The 20,654-nt window shown below is 41.1% G+C and overlaps 1 protein-coding gene and 1 long non-coding RNA gene across 8 annotated transcripts in view; both read right to left on the bottom strand.

The window, feature by feature from the left end:
- LOC143489349 (uncharacterized) overlaps positions 1-422 on the bottom strand; it is a 30,826-nt gene extending 30,404 nt beyond the window's left edge. Inside the window, exon 1 of the long non-coding RNA XR_013124659.1 lies at positions 292-422. This is a non-coding gene — a long non-coding RNA (uncharacterized LOC143489349). The remainder of the gene's footprint in view (positions 1-291) is intronic.
- A 10,842-nt stretch (positions 423-11,264) lies between these two features.
- The window catches only part of fcho2 (FCH and mu domain containing endocytic adaptor 2), a 104,943-nt gene continuing 95,553 nt past the window's right edge, over positions 11,265-20,654 (bottom strand). For 4 of the 7 annotated variants that reach the window (XM_076988322.1, XM_076988323.1, XM_076988324.1 and 1 more), the window contains 10 exons: positions 18,875-18,987; positions 18,502-18,631; positions 18,175-18,234; positions 17,499-17,610; positions 17,104-17,259; positions 16,774-16,906; positions 16,304-16,503; positions 16,085-16,149; positions 15,793-15,957; positions 11,265-15,656 (listed from right to left, as the gene is read on the bottom strand). In XM_076988322.1, coding sequence (XP_076844437.1) covers positions 15,634-15,656; positions 15,793-15,957; positions 16,085-16,149; positions 16,304-16,503; positions 16,774-16,906; positions 17,104-17,259; positions 17,499-17,610; positions 18,175-18,234; positions 18,502-18,631; positions 18,875-18,987 — 1,157 coding nt within the window. In that variant the 3' untranslated portion in view covers positions 11,265-15,633. Of the gene's footprint in view, positions 15,657-15,792; positions 15,958-16,084; positions 16,150-16,303; positions 16,504-16,773; positions 16,907-17,103; positions 17,260-17,498; positions 17,611-18,174; positions 18,235-18,501; positions 18,632-18,874; positions 18,988-19,731; positions 20,275-20,654 lie in introns of all 7 variants that reach the window. The other 3 variants (XM_076988319.1, XM_076988320.1, XM_076988321.1) reach the window with 1 other exon arrangement.

The following is a 20,654-nucleotide window of genomic DNA, read 5'->3' as shown; positions in this document are numbered from 1 at the left end:
TCAGTTAGCATGACTAATCTGGGTTAAATATTGAATTGATTTGAAAGTCTTCTGAGGACCTATAAAGTGCTAAATGGTCTTGCCCTACAATATCTGAGTGAACCCACTATAACTCATCTCACTTGCTGTGCTCTCAAAATGCAGGATTTCTCTTACTTCCGAAAATTAAGAAGACTATAGCCAGAGGCAGAGCTTTCTCCTTTAAAGCCCTTCAGTTATGTAACATAACTTCCATCTTGAATCAGAGATTCAGACACAGTTACAATTTTTAAATCTATGCTTAAGACTCACCTATTTAATCAAGTCTTCAGTTAATGTACTGCATATGAAGGTGTAGAGCTCGGGGGTACCCAGTCATTGAGTCTTCTGGTAGTCTGAGATATTGATGCTGTCATAAAGCCATGTCATGTGTTCACTCTAGCTTTTTGGCAATGATTTGCGTGGAAAGCAATGGCTGGTGAACCCTCATGTCTGTGGTCACCTCCAGGCCCCTCCTCATGTCTGTGGTCACCTCCAGGCCCCTCCCATTAGTTATGCTGCTATTATAAACCTGCTGGAGTAGGGTGACCAGACGTCCTTTTTCCTGGACATGCCCTACTTTTGAGACCTAAAATAATATCCGGGGGGAATTTCAAAATTGTCCGGGATTTTGTTTGACTGCCTCAAACATAATACATGTACAGTCATTGTGATTAGAATTGCAACTCCCTCCCATTCCACTTCATTCCAGGTTTCTCTGTAGCGCAAATTAGTCACGTACTTCTCCTCAAATCTATCTACTTTACATTGTGTGTGTGAAGAAGAAAGCGTGGGCCTCCCAGTCTACCCCCGAGTGTTTACAAGTGAAAGCACGTGTGTCCGCCGGTTCTACGGCAATGCCGAAACGAAAGTGTGTTTAAGGAGGAGTTAAAGAAAAATTCCCGTGCTTTCGCCAGGGTCGTGATCCGTATGAGGCAGAGTGCTTGACGTGTAAGGCAGACACAGACACCATGTCATGTGTGTCATATCATACACCGATGATACCCCCACCCCCCGGCAACCAAGGAGTCCTCCTTGTCAGAAACCCAAGTCTGGTCACCCTATGCTGGAGCAACATGCTAATCACCTTATAATAAATATAATATATTTATGATGTTAATTTTATAATATTAGATGGTTAACATATTTAAAGATTCTGTTTGAGAGGCAGGGAAGGATAGTGAGAAGGTAGATGCATGCTTAGCCTTGCAGTAAGACTGCCATGACAGTTTGGGAGCTTCTTCTTTGAGGTTAGAAGAGATTTGTCCAAAGTTTGACCTTTAACTTAGAACAGCCTGTGGATCATCCAGGAACAAAACAAGTAACTTATTAAGAACACTCCTTTTTTACCAGACTGAGCCTGGCATGCAATATCCCAGAATGAAGAGTGCTTATTCATAGTGATCCAAAGTAAACAAGGTTACTCTCCAGATCTTTGCATACTGTTCATTCTCCATGTTCCTTATTGCCAAACTATAACTGTTTCTGGTAATCTTATTGCAACAGCTTGGCCACAGAGCTGTGGTAGCTGTCCCACTTAAAAATAAGATCCATGTAGTCGCTTGCCTTAATGGTCTCATGCTTGTTTTTGGTGGTTAAAAAAAAAGTTAAGGAAAAAAGACACAAATGTCACCTTCATTTATGGACAATCTGTAAAAGGTATGTATGGTGTGAATGAAGTGGAAGAGGCTCGCTAGATTATCACGCATGATTATTAAACACTTGGGAGAACAGAGCAGAGACAAGGAGACATACATAGATGATTATATATAGAATAGCAGTCATCTTTGTAGATACATCTTACATGACAACTTGAAATTATGCATTTAGAATCTCCACACACTGTTGCTAATTAGGCCAGGTTGTGAATGATGTTTACAACTGATTACATTATTCACATCTGCCTGGATTTTATACACCTTTAAAATGAGAAATCACCTCAGAGACATTTACAAAGTGCATAAGCCAGGATGAAAATATTTAAAGTCAGGCTAGGCTCTGGAGCAAACAGGCTCTTTCAATTAGGCAAAGTCCAAATATTTACAAGAGCATTTCCTCTGTTCTCTATGATCATGAGTTGTGAGTATATATGTGTGTGTTTTTGAGTGTGTAAGGTGACTCTCTCTGCACTGTCTCATTATGTTTGTGTAGTCTGTACAGAGGTAGCACATGGTTAGAATCATTTGTCTCTTTGTAGACTTCGGACTCTCCCTAAGAATTAACTTTGTACCTTGAAGCTTTCCATAGTAATTTTCAAACCACTACTGTTTAGTGGACTCAAGAAGCTACTTCATAATTGCTTTCCAAGTTCAACCCTGGAGTATCTCTCTCAATGTATTTACATTACCTCATGAAAGTGCAGCTAATACTCTGTTTTGAGAGTGTTTAGCTCATGGTTGTTAAAGCAGGGACAACAATCAGTGCAGTGCAGGTGGACAACAAAGAAAGGTTTCTTGGTTGTCAAATAAGGTTTATAATGGCTTTAAACACAAACATAGTTAATTCATAACTTTAGCTTTTGGAGAACATTGTTCGGAACTGGTGTGAGTTCAAGTGTATGTAGCTTGCACATGCACCACAAGTTAAGCAAGCACTCATAGACTTGCTTACTTTGTAGACCTCTCGTGTCATGTTTGCAAATGTCGAATCAGCCAATCACATGGCAGCAACTCAAGGCATTTAGGCATGTAGACATGGCCAAGACGATCTGCTGCAGTTCAAACCAAGCATCAGAATGGGGAAGAAAGGTGATTTAAGTGACTTTGAACGTGGTGTGGTTGTTGGTGCCAGAAGAGCTGAGTATTTCAGAAACTGCTTAACTACTGTGATTTTCACGCACGACCATCTCTAGGTTTACGGAGAGTTCTGTGGGCGTAAATGCCTCATTGATGCTGATAGAACGACAACAATAATTCAAATAATCAGTCGTTACAACAGAGACATGCAGAAGAGCATCTCTGAACACACAACACGTCAAACATTGAGGTGGATGGGCTACAGTAGCAGAAGACCACACCGGTTGCCAATCCTGTCAGGTCAGAACAGGAATCAGGCTACAGTTCACACAGGCTCACCAAAATTGGACAATAGAAGATTGGAAAAAGTTGCCTGGTCTGATGAGTCTTGATTTCTGCTGCGACATTTAGACGGTAGGGTCAGAATTAGGCATCAACAACATGAAAGCATGGATCCATGCTGCCTTGTATCAATGGTTCTGGCTGGTGGTGGTGGTCTAATGGTGTAGGGGATATTTTACTGGTACACTGGGCCCATTAGTACCAATTGAGCACTATGTCAATGCCACAGCCTACCTGAGTATTGTTGCTGACTATGTCCATCCATTCCGTTATAGCGTACTTTGGAGGGTTGATGAGAGTTTAAAAAGGAAAGACGTTTTTAATCAGCCTCAATTTTGTTTTAGCTAGCTAACTGCAAGCTAATAGGGCAGCCATCTTATGACAGTTTTATTCCATAGGGAGCCAGAGTGTGCGCGACGTGTGAAGACAAAAATTGTGAATTTTGTGTCTGTCACAGTAAACGTAGTGAACTCCATCCTGTGTCCTGTTATTTGTACACGGATTGTTGAAGAATTCACATCCGTTACACCATGACTGGAGAACATTGAAAAAGTCAATTTTTTTGGAAGGATTGCTTAAGCGAGTGAAGTGGCTGGAGACAGGCTGGCCCTCAGACACATGGGCCTGGTATTTTTTTCCCAATTGAATCATGGAGCACATGCATTTATTGTTTATTCTTTAAAATTATTAGCATGAATAATTTGGGAAGGGTTGACTTACAGTAAAATTATCAGTACTGCACTTTCTAATTGCATCCACATCAGTAACATGTACGCTGTAATGAATTTATAAGCAATGAGTTTCCAGAGCCCCAACCCTGACCAAGTCTGGTCTCATGCCTATGAGGAGTCTCACCCTCCAGTGAATATCACTTATTTTGGCTGTAGACTACAGGCAAGCAGACAACGGGGGGTTGGTGTAGTTAAAGGTTTACCATGGCACGTGCTCTAGTCCTTTTTCTTTCTAATCCTTTCCCCCACCCATCCTCTATGAGGCTATACTGATGACACCATAACATGACCATATCATCTGCTCCACAGATGAAGAGAGAACATGTAGTTATCCTCATTTCCAGAAATCTCCTTAATCAAAACAAAATGCTATGATCAAGCCCATTCTTTTGAGAACTGATAGTTTAAACAATAAACGATAGATAGAAGATAAAATTATATGATAGAATGATATGAATGATAGAAGATAAAATTATATGATAGAATGATATGAATGATAGAAGATAAAATTATATGATAGAATGATATGAATGATAGAAGATAAAATTATGATAGAATGATATGAATGATAGAAGATAAAATTATATGATAGAATGATATGAATGATAGAAGATAAAATTATATGATAGAATGATATGAATGATAGAAGATAAAATTATATGATAGAATGATATGAATGATAGAAGATAAAATTATGATAGAATGATATGAATGATAGAAGATAAACTTATATGATAGAATGATATGAATGATAGAAGATAAAATTATATGATAGAATGATATGAATGATAGAAGATAAAATTATATGATAGAATGATATAAGATAAAATTATATGATAGAATGATATGAATGATAGAAGGCAAAATTATTCAGTTGTGGCAAACCCAGGGAGCTCTTGTTTACAATCAGAAATTGGTTACAAAGCTGCTCTGGCGGCTGATGTCAAGTTATTTAGATAGTGTTTTACTAGCTTTACATGCATGGGACTAGATCACAGAAACAGTGGTAAAGAGCAGGTGCTCCTCTAATGTTGGAGCTGGGATTAGGTGTGGGGAAATGGCAGCCATGTCAGACAGTGGGCAGCAGTATAAGAGGAAGAGGCTGCTGGGAACTCAGCAGGAGTGAAGAAGTGACCCCCTCACCCTGGACAAATGTCTCATGACTCGACACTGCACAAAAGGCAGAGAAGACCAATACCCTCACCCTCTGGCTTCCTTCCCAGCCCCACCCTCCCATCATCCCCATCCAGTTCCCCTTTCCTCTTGGTCATATTATGCAAGAAACTGTTTTCCACCATTCATAGACAAGAATGTGCTGATGCATGTCTCATAAGCAGACAGAAAGACTAGGCAGAAAGATGGAATGTGCAGTAGAAATGGGGGCTCCCTGCAGCTGGTGCCTGAATGAAAGGAGCCAAAACGTTCGGCTTAAGACTAGTTCTGTTGGCAGTTGGCCAATAGTAATGCCAGGCTGTGATTCTGTGCTGACACACACAATGAAAGTAAACACAAGTCACTGAACTGGCTTTGTCTCTGAGTTTTCACAGATGATTATGTATGCAATTTGGGTTCAGTTGTTTTATATCACTAATCAAAACTAATAGACTCAATGAGGTAAAAAGCAGCTTTACATGAAAGGTAATTTATTTGGAGGTATGGTAAATACAATTGGTATGTGGTTTCTGACCAGACAAAGATACAGAACCTAAAATAACTTTGCACTACACATGGGCATTGTGGGACAGACGCCCCCTCCATTGTGACGGTGGGTGTGGCGTCAAGGACAAGACACAAATCCTTGTGGCAGCAAACGTCACTTTTAATATTGACACGAATATAGCACGTATAGCGCACGTAGAACACTGAACTTGACACAGCAACAAGTAAACTGTAGACAACGACGAGCACAGGACACTGCGCGAGCGCACATTAAATAGACAAACCACATTAGCCCCACGTGATTACGAGACGAGTCACAAGTGAGACGGATTATCACAATACATAACCACAACCACGAAGATCCACAGACGCAGACGATGCACGTGGACACCGTAAACACACGCCCAAAAGGGAGGGGCCGGGGTCCTCAACGTGACAGGCATAGCAAGATGTAGACTACACATACACATGTCCAAAGGGAGGGGCCCAGGTTTGTACCGTGTACATATGGTAAATACATCTCTTTAAATTGATAGGGTAAATTGAGGTAATGCCAATTGCACTACTTTTGTTAAGTGAAAATGTGATATACCTATATATGAAACATTTTTATATTGTGGTAAGAAGCATCCTTCAAATACCTACAGTTGTGATCAAATTTATTCAACCCCCAATGCTGCAAAGGGTTTTATGGAATTCAGTGCACATTTGTAATTGTGTTCATAATGAAATCTTACAAGGACTTGTTAAAGAACTAAATGCAACTAAGATAGCATCAAATTTTTTTGTCATAAAGTATTAAATGGCCTTTTTGTGATTTCTTCATTGACACAATTATTCAACCCCTTTACGACTACCACTCCTAAGAACAGAGGTTCATTCCAGTGTTTTCCATCAGGTATTGAAAACATCTGTGGATGTCAACGAGCAGCAATCAAGCATGATAAGCACCAATTAGGCAGATTTAAAAGGACTGTGATACTCAGCTCCTTCTAGACATCTACTGGTGTGTTTCCAAGCATGGTGAAGGCAAGAGAATGGTCCCAGAAGACAAGAGAAGAGGTTATTGCTCTTCACAAGAATGGCAATGGATATAAAAAGATTGCGAAGTTGTTAAATATTCCAAGAGACACTATCGGAAGTATCATTCGCAAGTTCAAGTTAAAGGGCACAGTGGAAACGTTACCTGGTCGTGGCAGAAAGAAGATCCTGACCGCGACTGCTGTGCGCTACCTGAAGCGTAATGTGGAGAAAAATCCCCGCGTGACTGCTAAGGAACTGAAAAAAGACCTGTCAGATGTGGGCACTGAAGTTTCAGCTCAGACAATAAGGCGCGCACTGCATAACGAAGACCTCCATGCCAGAACGCCCAGACGCACCCCCTTGCTGACTCCAAAGAACAAGAAAAGTCGACTGCAGTATGCCAAAAGTCATGTGGACAAGCCACAAAGGTTTTGGAACAGTGTACTGTGGTCAGATGAAACTAAATTAGAACTGTTTGGGACAATGGACCAGCGCTATGTTTGGAGAAGGAAGAACCAGGCTTATGAACAAAAGAACACCTTGCCTACTGTGAAGCATGGCGGGGGGTCAATTATGCTTTGGGGCTGTTTTGCTTCTAATGGTACAGGAAAGCTTCAACGTGTGCAGGGTACCATGAATTCCCTTCAGTACCAGGAGATCTTGGAGGAAAATGTGATGGAGTCAGTCACAAACCTGCGGCTTGGGAGACGTTGGACCTTCCAACAGGACAATGATCCGAAGCACACATCCAAGTCCACTTGAGCATGGTTGAACATGAAAGGCTGGAACATTCTAGAGTGGCCATCGCAATCACCAGACTTAAATCCAATTGAGAACCTCTGGTGGGACCTAAAGAAGGCAGTTGCAGTGCGCAAGCCTAAGAATGTGACTGAACTGGAGGCTTTTGCCCATGAAGAATGGGCTAAGATACCCATAGGTCGCTGCAAGACACTTGTGTCAAGCTATGCTTCACGCTTGAAAGCTGTCATAACTGGAAAAGGATGTTGTACTAAGTACTAAAAAATAATGTCACTAGGGGGTTGAATAAAACTGATAATGATGTGAGCACAGTAAAGACATTTGTGGTTATTCCATCATAAATATTATGTTATGTTTGTCTAATTTATAAGTGCCTCTTTGATATAATTGTAAATAAGATGACTGAAATGATCAAAATCAATGTCAAACTGGCCAAAACACTTTATTTCAATGGGGGTTGAATAAATTTGATCACAACTGTATCGCATAACCATTAAATAGGTATGTACAGGTATGGATTTAAGCTGAGAACTAACATTTGACAGAATTCACATTTTAACAATCACATATAACATGCTAGTAAACTGCATTGTGTAATGTCAAAGTTTTCTCAATTATATACTATAAGTAGGTTAAAAAAGTTTACAAGGTAGTGAGTAATGAGAGTTAAATGTCTTATTCTTACACACAGGAATGTTGAATTTGGAAGCTGAAAAGTATCCTTTGGGCAACATACCACATCCAATGGCTAGTGGATCAACTAGCTAGTTAGTTAGCTACTTCAATCTGAGTGAAGCTGTTGTCTTCTGTACACATCATGGATAAATGGTTAAAAACAGGGTGACAACAAAAGACCCTGAAGCTGGACCATCTACAAGTGAAGCAGCCACTGTATCTCTTACTGAGAGAACCGAGAAAAGCAAGCATGATACAGTAGTGTACTCACTAGCACTAGCCTTCACATGCACAGGAACAGAAAACAAGCCACTACCACTACTGTGCGTTGTGTGTTCGGAGGTCTTGGCAAATGAAGCGTTGAAGCCAACCAAGTTACGTCGACATTTGGAGACTAAACACAGCAAGTATGCATCTAAACCTGTGGAATTTTTTGAGAAACTTAAAGAATACCAAAACAGGAAAAAGACCCTTGAATTGGCTTGCTCTGGAACCGATAATGCTAAAGCTGTTGAGGCTTCTTACCGTGTTGCGCAGCTTATAGCAAAGGCTGAAAAGCCACATACGATTGAGGAATGTTTGATTTTACCTGCTGCGAAAGAGATGGTTAGCGTGATGTTGGGAGAAAAACCCTGCAAGCAATTGTGTCTCATATCACTTTCTGATAACACAGTTGAATGGCGAATAAATGAAATGGCACATGATGTAACTCAGCAGCTTATAAAGAGAGTGCGAGAGAGTCGATTTTATGCAATACAACTGGATGAATCTACTGACATTGCAAATCTTTCCAACATTCTTGCATTTGTGAGGTATGAGCATAACCGTGAAATATTTGAAGACATAGGCCTACTATTTTTTAAGCCTCTGCCCACCAAGACAACTGCTGAAGCTATTTTTGATGTTTTGAATGCGTTTATTGTGCCAAATGGAATCGAGTGGTCCAAATGTGTGTGAGTGAGCACTGATGGAGCAAGGGCAATGATGGGACAACGTAACGGAGTCACCGTGCTTGTGAAAGCTGTAGCACCGCTGGCGACTTATGTCCACTGCAGTTTACATAGAAAAGTATTAGCTGCCAAGAGAATGTCAAGAGACCTTAAAATTGTGCTGGATGAGGCAGTGAAGATAGTTAACTTCATTAAGGCTCGGCCACTCCAATCCCGTTTATTTCATGTTCTATGCGAGGAAATGGGCAGCAGTCACGTTCAGCTTCTTTTACATACAGAGGTAAGGTGGCTTTCACGCGGCAAGGTGCTGGCGCGACTTTTTGAATTGAGGGATGAAGTAAGAATTTTTTTATTGGACTCAATCTTTGAACTTTCAGACCGCTTCACTGATTTTAAGTGGCTTGCTAAATTGAGTTACCTCTCAGACATTTTTACCCACTTGAATGGACTCAACCTTAGCCTTCAAGGCAAATCAGTGACCGCGTTTCACGTCCAAAACAAAATCGAAGCTATAATAAAGAAGCTGGACATGTGGACCAAGCGTGTGGAGCAGTCAAACTATGAGTCATTTGACAATCTGTCAGATTTCCTGACAAAAGAAAATGCTTCTCTGCCAAATGCGATTTCAAGACTGATTGTCGAGCACCTGCAAAATTTGAAAATGCAGCTACGCGATTACTTTCCAGCTCTAGACATTCATTTCAGCTGGATAGAAAATCCCTTTGTCAACATATGCCAAGGAGCCATCGCAAGTCTGAGTGCGTCTGAGCCTTATTGATCTCTCTTGTGACAGTGCTTTAAAATTAATTTTTTCACAAAATTCCTTGGTAAATTTTTGGCTTCAAGTTGGGTCAGAGTACCATGATCTTTCAGACAAGGCAGTGAGATTCCTGATGCCATTTCCCACAACGTATCTCTGCGAAACTGGATTTTCTATGTTGGTGGTACTGAAGACCAAATACAGGAATAGGCTTAATGTTGAGTCAGACCTCCGTTTGCAACTTTCTGCACTTCAACCTGACATCCATCACTTGATAGCTGGCAAACAACATCAGCCATCTCATTAGGTCAGTGACAAACGTGCTGTAAATGGTTAGTTTCCTTTGTTGTGTGATTATGCAGTCAGTTTCACAGGTCACGAGAATGGTTGCACTGTATTTGGTTTACAACGGCAATAAAAAATATTCTAGGGGGGCCGTGGAAAGTTTTGGGGTGGGTTAAGTGGGCCTTGGGTTGCAAAAGTTTGGGAACCCCTGTACTAAGGCACAAAAAGAACTGAGGTGGCAGGTGCTGAGGGAAATCAAGTGATGTGAGTTATGGCTGAGAGGAGGGAAAGAGAAAGAAAGCAGACAAAAGGAGAGGAGAGGCCGAAGACAGGAATGGGGGCTTGCAAAATGAGAAGGGGAAATGGGTGGAGAGAGTGAGAGAGGGACAGCACAAACCAGAAGGATTAAAGAATAAATGAGGGGAAGAGTGCACAATGGAAGAGAAAAGCAAACACGTTTTTAAGTTATGAAGGTCCAGTTTGTGTGTTTGTTCAGATGGTTTTGCTCATGCTGGAGGGAGGGGGGGGGCAGTTCTGGATCAAAAGGCTGCCGCATTCTAAAATGGAGTGTGAATATAAGTGATGTTGTGGCTGCTCGCTCGGTCTTTAATAATTCAACTCTACGGGCCCACCGGGCCTCCGTGAAAACACGGCCAGTGACGATATCCATGGAACATTTTTAATTAGTTAGCTAAGAGATGCAAGAGCCGCCTGCTCTTCACCCACATGTACAGGGTAGTGCTTTTGTTTTGATTTGCTGAGGACATCTGTTCATACTGACCACATACTTATTAGGATTGGCAGTGTGCGGAAAGCACCTACAATCATATTCTCTGTGAATTACGTTTGGAATGCATCTATGACAGGTAGACAGACCACTTGGGTTAACAGATTTTCCAGAGTTAGCATTGTACTCACAGTACTCAATGATGTTGGGTCTGGATCACAGAAAGGGCAATGCAATGGATTAAAGTGGATGTGGAGGAGAGGGGAGTATGGGAAGACACCTTGATAAACCACGAGCAGGGTCTAATATTCACACCCATAAGTAAAACACGCATGGATTACACATAGTCCTATGGTTTATTTCAGATTTAAAGAGCACTGGATGTTGGATGTCTGTTTGATGGCATAAAATATTAGTGTACCTCAAATATGACTGAATGCCTGGAAAATTCAAACAATCTGAATTCTTAATTCTAGCTCCCAGTAGAACTATATGCTACACTGTTCTACATTATATATTTTGAAATAAAGTATCGGTATACCATTAGGGAACTACCACTTTTCATGAACAAATTTGCAGACAATAAAATACCTCTCCAAATTCATGTTTCCAATCTTTAATTAATTTCTACTCACAGAAGAATAGCAAGTAACCAGTTCCAACAATTAAAGCAGGATAGGTTCTCTGCAAGGTCTTGGAATTTGTCAAAAGCAAGTCATATGTGAATAAGATCTTCTAAAGGCTGGGAGGTAAACGTGCTTGAGTTATTATTAAGGAAGAACTATCCAGACTATGACCACACAGCTCCTGCTTCCAAGGTCTGCTTTTTGCCTGTACTTGATGTTTCCTTTGGAAGGGAATAACAAAACTTCTCAGCTTCCTATATGCTTCCAATATGCTGTTTATGGCTGCACAATGAAGTGAGGTCAAGTCAAAACCAAAGGAAGACTTAACCCTGCCCTTAAAACAGCAACAACTGTATGCTTACGTAACTCAGCTACAGTTCAGCAGCCATAGCACACTTGGCTCCTGTGTTCACCTTGAACCACATTGTTAACAATCTTGCTTTTTTCTGCTTGGATTTTACTTTTAAAATGGCATAATCTGCAATAAATCCATGAGAAAAAACTGGACGCACACATTTCTGTAGCAATTCTTATATTCGTATGAATTTATATATTATACATTTATTACAGAAACACTGAAGTCATGAAGTGATAAATTTGTAAAAATGTACATTTTGTGAGGGGAAAAAATCATTTACAAACATCTTCCATTAAAATATCATTGAACATGACCATAAAAAGAAACAAGATCAAAGAAAAGCAAAAGTAAAGATCTGAGAAGTTCCAAAATACCTTCGAACATGTGATGGCGGTAGAGGCAGCAAGAACCAGCTCGCTAAAATACACAAATGACCCATTTACCTTACGCTGTTTTTAGACAGAGACAGTGAGCATCACACTGTTCATTAATGTTACTGACTTTAACCCTAATGCCTACTGGTTAATACCTGCCTCTACATTAAACCCAAGGCCATTTGATAAACTAAAAGGAAATTCATTAAAATCATGTTTTGTACATAAAAAAATCATTAAAACAGTAAAGATTCAAAATCCCAAATCACCCTAGGTACTTCACATAAGAAAAATAAGAAAAATAACAAACAAAAATTCCTAGAAACAAATTTTTTCTGTTGACTTTTAGTAGATATAAAAACATGCCTGTGTATTCTTTAATTAAGATATGTATGGTGCATCTCCACTCAGTGGTTAGGGTAGCCCTTAGAGAACTGGCCCTCTAAGATAAGGCACAGGATTCAATTCAGACCAACACTACACAGAGCCCATTTAAACCACATTGGATCTGATTACCACAGAGTCACAGTGGCCACACTGTTAGTAATCTCAAACTGATCCATTGTTGTGGTACAATATTCAATAAAGGTACAATTTGCAGGGTTGAGCATGTGCTCTTTGTTTGCCTTTTGTTTCCCTTGGTTCTGTATAAAATTTGGCAAATACTCTTGAAAGCTGCTGTTTAGATGGCAGGTCCAGATATTTCATGAATAAGGGCAAATGGAATTATACACATTTATCCAAAACATCTTTCAAATTAATAAAGACATTTTTTTTTATTGTATGAAGTGTCTTAGACTCTGTATTCTTAGGGAACTACATGGAAAGTCCTTTTTAAAATAAGATGGTATTTGGTGCAAAGATATTTAAAACAAAACAATCTCATCATTATGTGGCAATATTGCAGTCATCTAATAACCCAGCCACTAGGGTGCACACACCAGTGTATTTTAGTGCCGGTCCCTAGCCCGGATAAATAGGGAGGGTTGCATCAGGAAGGGCATCCGGTGTAAAAACTGTGCCAAATCAAATGATGCAGATCAAAAACAGAAATTCCATACCGGATCGGTCGAGGCCCGGGTTAACAACGACCACCACTGGTGCTGTTGTCCAACAGGGCATTAGTGGAAATTGGACTACTGTTGGGACAAGGAGGAGGAGGAGAGAGGGGAAGAGGGTTCTGAAGATGAAGGAGAGGAGGCAGAGCAGGAAGGTGGTTAGAGTTGGTACGTTGAATGTGGGCTCTATGACAGATGGGTTTAAAGTGGGGGTAGGACTACATCAGAGATCAGCCCTGAGTCCCTTCCTGTTCGCAATTGTCATGGACAGACTGACGGATGAGGTTAGGCAGGAGTCCCCTTGGACTATGATGTTTGCTGAAGACATTGTGATCTGTAGTGAGAGTAGGGAGCAGGTGGAGGTGAGCTTGGAATGATGGTGATATGCTTTGGAGAGCAGGGGAATGAAAGTGAGCAGGAGTAAAACAGAGTACATGTGTGTGAATGAGAGGGCAGGCGGTGGACAGGTCCAGTTACAAGGAGTTGATTTGGTGAAGGTTGACGAGTCGAGGGTACAGAGTAATGGAGGAAGTGAAAGAGAGGTAAAGAAGAGAGTGCAGTCAGGGTGGTGTGGATGGTATAAAGTGTCTGGGGTGATCTGTGATAGAAGGGTATTGGCTAGAATGAAAGGAAAGATCTATAGGACAGTAGTGAGACCTGCTATGTTGTATGGACTGGAGACAGTGGCACTGACAAAGAGACAGGTGAGGGAGATGGAGGTGTCTGAGATGAAGATGTTGAGATTCTCATTTGGAGTGACGAGGAAGGATAGGATCAGAAATGAGTTTATTAGAGGATCAGCACATGTAGCATGTTTTGGAGATAAAGTTAGAGAAGCGAGATTGAGATGGTTTGGACATGTACAGAGGAGAGAGGAGAGGTATATTGGTAGGAGGGTCTTGAGGATGGAACTTCCAGGCAAGAGGAGGAGAGGTAGACCTATGAGGAGGTTTATGGATGCAGTGGTAGAGGATATAAGAGTGGCTGGTGTGTCAGTGAAGGACACTCAGGACAGGGCCAGATGGAGGAGTTTGATCCGCTGTGGCGACCCCTAAACGGGAATTGCCGAAAGAAGAAGAATGCAGTCATCTGATCTTACAATACATATATCTGCATGTGCTATGCTATGCTCATTTTATATCCCAAAGAACATTTCTTAAGATCGGAGAAGGAATTTGCCAACGCTGATAGTAGACTGGCAAAAGCAGTACTTTTGAGGTACTGATATCATTTCCACTGAGCCATTTCTATGAAATGGGCTACACAGGCGAAACGCACTTTATAGTGATTACTGGACTTCAGAAGACAAAGGCCTACATTTAATTTCTGCCATTACAGTAGCAGCAAGTTCCCTTCAATATCCCAGTTAAAACAGTATACAACAGAATATAAAATTTGAACAGAATGACATAATGAGAAAGGTGTGACTTGCTTAAACCTGCAAATGTTTGTAGGGAAAGAAAAAATTCAAGTTTGTTAATAGAAAGAGAGGCACTGAGGTCAGTGGGTTTTTTTTAAAACAATGTCACAGAACTAACTTGAATTCTTGACAGTGACATGAAAATGACACTACAACAGAAGCATAAAACAATATACACAATGCATCCATAGCTTATACCTTCATTGGTGAGAAATACAGACAAGTACACCTATTGTGAGAGATGTAAATGATAAAACTCTTGCCACTGTATGGGTACAGTCCAAGATTCAGTTTTCCCTAAAGTTATCCAACTGTTATGTAAATGTGATGCATGGGCCAGGCTGAATCCTATAACTACCTAAAAATTCTAAGAATACCAAAAATTCAATCCAAAGGCATCCAGTCATACTGGATAACTCTGGGAAATCTGGCCATCGATGCAAGGAAATAACCTGTGGGATTTTTGGACAAAACAACAAAGTCCTTGTTGTCTGAATTTATGGCAAAGGCATTTAGTGGTTTGTCTCTGCTCTTTTTCTGTGTTGCTTTTTAACTTCATAGTCACTGTGACAAATTTAATGTTGGATATACAAAGAAGAGACTAATGTCTAGCCAGGAAGATTGTTAGTGCAGATGTGTTTTTTGTTCTTTTGTTTTACATATGCTGTATGTTTTTTAGATACCATTCACATTACAAATTAACTATACAAATACAAAACACACACTACTATTCTGACTTTATAAAAGTCTGAATAAATCAAAATAGGTTAATGATTACTTTTCATTCATCAATGTTGGGATATTCCTTCTTGTTTTGGAGGGGTATATTACTCATTATTTTAGACAGTGTTTGATACTCAGTGCTATGTAACTAGTAAAATTCTCTCTTCCCCAGAAAGGGGCATTTGACTGGATAGAAATATAGTTCAGAATGCTGAGAAGCATTAAAGGCCTACAAGGAGCCATTCAGTCATGTGCCATGGCAGTCAAGTCATATCATTATGATGGCAGTCAATTCGTGTCATTTTGCTCCGTCATCATTAAGCTCATTCCCAAAGGGGTAAGAGGGAATGAGAAGGAAAAACCCTTCAAATTTCCAACCGCCAGAGCAGATGTGGATCTAGTGTGACATCTTAGCAGTCTGCCATATAGCGCCCTGTAAAACACAAACATGCACACAAACATTTCTTGCTGTGTATGTAATCTCTCAATTACTAGAGTGGGGGGCGTCTGTGTGTATTGTGGTTGAAACTGCCATTTTGTGTGTTGAGAATTGAGGTTTAAATTCTTACCAGTTGCAAATCTCTTCTTACTGAGTGAGATTCGGTATCCAGAGCCAACCAGTTCCATGTCCACTCCAGAGAGAGTGCTGCCCTCAGTGATGAACTGCACAGCAAGCGTGGCTGGGATTGAAGGTCCATCTGAGAGTTCGAACTTTGCCCTCAGAGAGCCAGAGCCTGACACACACACACACACACACACACACACACACACACACACACACACACACACACACACACACACACACACCTCTTTCAGACAAAGCCGATATAAAGCCCGTTACTCAATAGTAGGTCTTAATACCTTCATTTTCCGACTTTTCAGAGATGTCATTCAGCTTCCACAAAGACTTGCTCTGTTCTGTGTTCCTAGTACCAAGAAGCCAAAATTAGTCAAGACTTAGACAAGCATTTGACAAGTATCACTGCATATATGAAAGACAGCAAGTATGTGAATGAGTTTGGGGGGAAATTGATTTAACGCGTGAGATGGTTGGGATACAGCTTTTGCCCTACGGCTCACCAGATAGCGCTGGGGAGAGACTGCATACTGGTGACACCACCGCTCACCGGCACCAGGACCTGGACATTGCACAGTGGCCCAGCCGGCTGCATGGCCTCTGGGTTGTAGCGGTAGTCTACGCGCACATCTGTGGTGCTTGGCCCACACTTCCAGTACACAGCAAGGTTCAGTGGCGTTGAATGAATCCCATTTGAACACACCTGCATGAGAATGGCAGAGACATTAGATATGGAGAACACCTTAAAGGATTACAGCTCAGTGGCCTTTGCTCGCTGCATTAATCACTCTGCTGCAAGAGAAAATAGGTCTGATGGTCCTTTATGATTTAAATTTGAAACAGTGCTGACCGAAGAATGGTTTTCATGAGTAACAGGGAGTTATTACGTGCAATACTCATCAAGCTACTACTTTCATATGTACAGCAGAGGTTATAGCAGTCAGAAGGCCCAATTCTGGACTCTTGTGCACACCTGGTACTTGAGGATGTCCACGTTATAATAAGAGGAGGTGGGGTTCTGCTCCAAGCTCTTCTTCAGGTACATGGTCAGGGCAGGCATGTTGAGCCAGAAATCCCGAGCGTTAGTGTCACTCTGAGTGGAGTCACTGATTCACACACACATGCATCCACAGACAGACATGGACATATGAATACATACACACATGCATATGGACACACAGACATTCATGGTTAAATGTATGACTGCAGCATACATTTGAACTTCTGTGTCACTTACAAAAAAATATTAAAAGTATATGTATGCACCCCCCCCCCCCCCACACACACACACACACACACACACCTGTGTAGTAGTTGCTGATTGGGTAGGATCTGCTCCAATTTGCAGGTGTTTCGTAGACGGAAGCTGAGCACAGCTGGTAAGGGACTAGATGTAAAGATCTTAATGATTCCAGTGGGGAAGGAGAGTGTCATGTCTCCTGTAATCTTCACTATACACCTAAACCACATAAACACACATGCTCTATCATTTACACTACCCACACAAATTGTACTAATGCTTCAGGCGATTATTTAATGACTTATACTCATGGGTCCAACAGTAATTGTATACTCTGAGTTAATGTCTAATGTCTTTGGATTTCTGGCTTAATATCCAACCATATTTTAACCAAGACGCTCTCTCAAATGAATCTGCTGTACTACTTGGTTCTTCCAGGGCAGGTCGTATGAACTCACTTGCTGGGATCAGCTCCTTTGAAGTAGGCATTCACGGTCTCAGTGAACGCTACAGCTATGGGCAGCGAATCTTGGGAAGCTAAAGTCACTGGACTGGGCCCTCGAGAAATGCCTATGAGCATGGTAGGAGTCAAGAGCCCAAATGAAAAGTAAACACTTACAACAATAATAATACATGGTCAGTATCAAAGTAACAGAGACTTTCATATCGCAAAAAACAAACAAGAAAACAAAACAATGCAAACAAAACCCACAATATTTTTGTGTTTGATAGTTAAGAATTACATCTGATCATTCAACAGTCTCATGTAATTCCTGCACATATTTGTCCTTTATCATGTCAAATATGAATCATCAATGCAAAGATTCTGGTAGAAAAAACAGCTTACAAAAAATGGTAAAACTAGGAACACATACACAATCTAAATATAATCCAACCTCTTCATAAGGCTATACATTTCACATGCCAATTTGCAAGGTAAACATGAAGCAGACAACTGGTTTGAAAAGAGACAGGGTTTAGTGGACGAGGTGATGATGCAACCTGCATTAGTAGGACTTGTGCAGGTCACATGGACTGCCTGACCAATCAGGAGTCAGGGGTGGTCAATTAGTAGGTTTTAAAAACACCTCCAGGGCAGGCAAGGGTTTCCATTTGTGGCTTCATGTACTTTACCTGCCGGAGTGTCACACCTCTTCTCAAAGGTGGGCAGTTTCCCCACAAACCCATCATCCTCTTACAGACCAACAAAAGAATGAAATCCACAAATGGGAGACAAATTTGAATGGAAACCCACAGGTACAGAATGACGGTGAAAGATGGTAAAGATATTTAAAGCAGTGATATGACGAACGGCACAATTAATGTTTAAACAACATAATGATGAGCAACATATATAACTATCTCCCAGTGCCATTAATAGGAAATGTATTTTTCAATGTTACTGTTTCACCATAGTCTTTTGGGTAGGTGTGTGGTCGTACATGTGCACGTGTGTCTTACCAACAGTGGGGGTGTTGCTGGCGCTCACGGAGGCGCTGGAGCTCAGGGAAGACGAGCTCTCTGCGCGTGCCAGTGGAGCCGTGGGGGTGGGGCTGGAGCTAGCCACCTTAGGAGGACTAAACGCTCGGCCCTTCACACAAACCAAACAAGAATCAATAATTAGTCAAAAGACATGAACCCACACAGTCCTGCTATTACAGTCCATCAGTTACTTCAAGAGTGATAATTTATTCTTGTGCACTCAGTGACATTTTCAACAACCACTTTGGCAAAGTTTGCTTAAAATTTAGTGGTGTAAAAGCTCTGAGTATCCATAGCAGAATGTGCTTGTGAAGTAAAAGCATTAGAATAAATCGAGGCACAAAAGTACTACCTCACTGATGCCAGTCAGTTTGCCTGCAGGTAGTTTGGGTCGTGATGATGGCCGAGGGGGTGGCGCTATAGCTCCTGATCCGAGGGGCGTGGTCGGTCGGTGAGGGAGTGGAACTGTGCAGGACAGAGAGACAGTGTGGAGGTCAGGGCATACTGTCGACGAGAATTTGTGCTATGTCATCCCTAATGGTGGAGGTTAACAAAGCAAGAACTTCAAGCAAAACTTTTACCAAGACACTGGTAAAACACAACACTACACAGCCCCAATGCCATTACCAGCCTTTTGGAATTTCTATGTGAAAGTTTAGCTAAGGACATGCACAAACAAACCCAAGAAAAAACACAAATAGCATGAAAACAGAACACCAGTCACAGAAATGCAAAATAAAAAGTGCAATTGAATCAATTACATTAATTAAGCTACATTCTATAAGATATCTACATTCTGTTTTGTAACCTATTATTAAATATTATAATAGTATGATGGTATATATTATATAATTTAATATAGTATTAATTACAATATTGTAATTATTATACTTTTATAGTAGTACAGATCACAGATCAATAAACCTATTACATTTCATTTCTGTCTTTCTACTGATATAAAAGTTTAGCTCAGCTGAGGTAGAGATACTGTCTACCTCAGTGAAAGTGTTTTACATAAAGCATCCAACTATATAAAAAAAAGAGAAAAAAAAAGAGTGCTTAAATAATAATAAAAAATAATGGGAACAAAATTCAGTTCAGCGATTCCCTAAATTTTAGATTCCCTAAATGGCATCAGGTTGTTATACAAAGCATAGCATGGTGCTAGGTCACCCCAACATGCTCACTACTGTTATTCATCACAATTACCGTCCTGCAAGCGGCCAGATACCATGGTGTGGTCCTCTGGCCGATAGAGGGCATTCTTCTCTTTCAATCCCATACTACTACAGTGATCTGTGGCTTGGCCAGACAGCAGTTTTGCAAGCTGGGGCACGGGCACCGAGCGAGGCCTTGGTGGGCGGTGGGAAGGCACAAAGTCATTTCTAAAGGCAACCCATTGGCCCGGGGACCAGGAAGGCAGTGCCTCTGCACCAGTGACGGGAGAGCCAACTAGGGGCCTGCTGGTGGCATGCTCCCCTGGGCTTGCCCAAAGGACCAGAGGGACACTCATTGGTCTTGGTGGGTCTTGCACCAAGTGGGCAAAATGGTCATCCCAGAGCCCCCAGGGAGACACAGAGGGAAGGCTTGACCGCAAAGGAAAAGGTGGTTCTTCTGGAGGTAAAGGGGCAACCAAAGGAAAAGGTGGTTCTTCTGGAGGTAAAGGGGCAACCAAAGCTTCGTTTGCCTCAAGTTGGTCAGCCAGCGGGGATGAGAGCTCCTGCTGGAACACCACCTCCACTGCAGAAGGTGCTAAAGAGAACAGTGTTTCAGAATGGTGAACACAAACAACTGAGACTTTGAGTCTAACCGGAGTTCATTCATACTTAAAAAAAAAAAAAAGTACATTCCACAAATAACACATTAATAAATATGAAACATTAAAATCACAATAATAATGAAGTATTATTATGAAGTAAATAGTGCCCAAGTTGAGTCTCAGTTGAATGTAAGGTATATTATAGATAAATAAAATGAGAGTTGAACAACCAAGAGAAATACAACAGCTACAAAGCTTTTGGGCAAAACTGGTGTATGCACACATGCACACACGCACACACACAGATTTAAACATAACCTTATAGTGAAGACCACGGAAACCTTTCAAGACAGATGAAAGCAAATGAAAGATT

This window comes from Brachyhypopomus gauderio, unplaced genomic scaffold (assembly GCF_052324685.1).
Source record: "Brachyhypopomus gauderio isolate BG-103 unplaced genomic scaffold, BGAUD_0.2 sc61, whole genome shotgun sequence".
NCBI classification, from domain to species: domain Eukaryota; kingdom Metazoa; phylum Chordata; class Actinopteri; order Gymnotiformes; family Hypopomidae; genus Brachyhypopomus; species Brachyhypopomus gauderio.
This window is presented reverse-complemented; position numbering and strand designations above follow the sequence as displayed.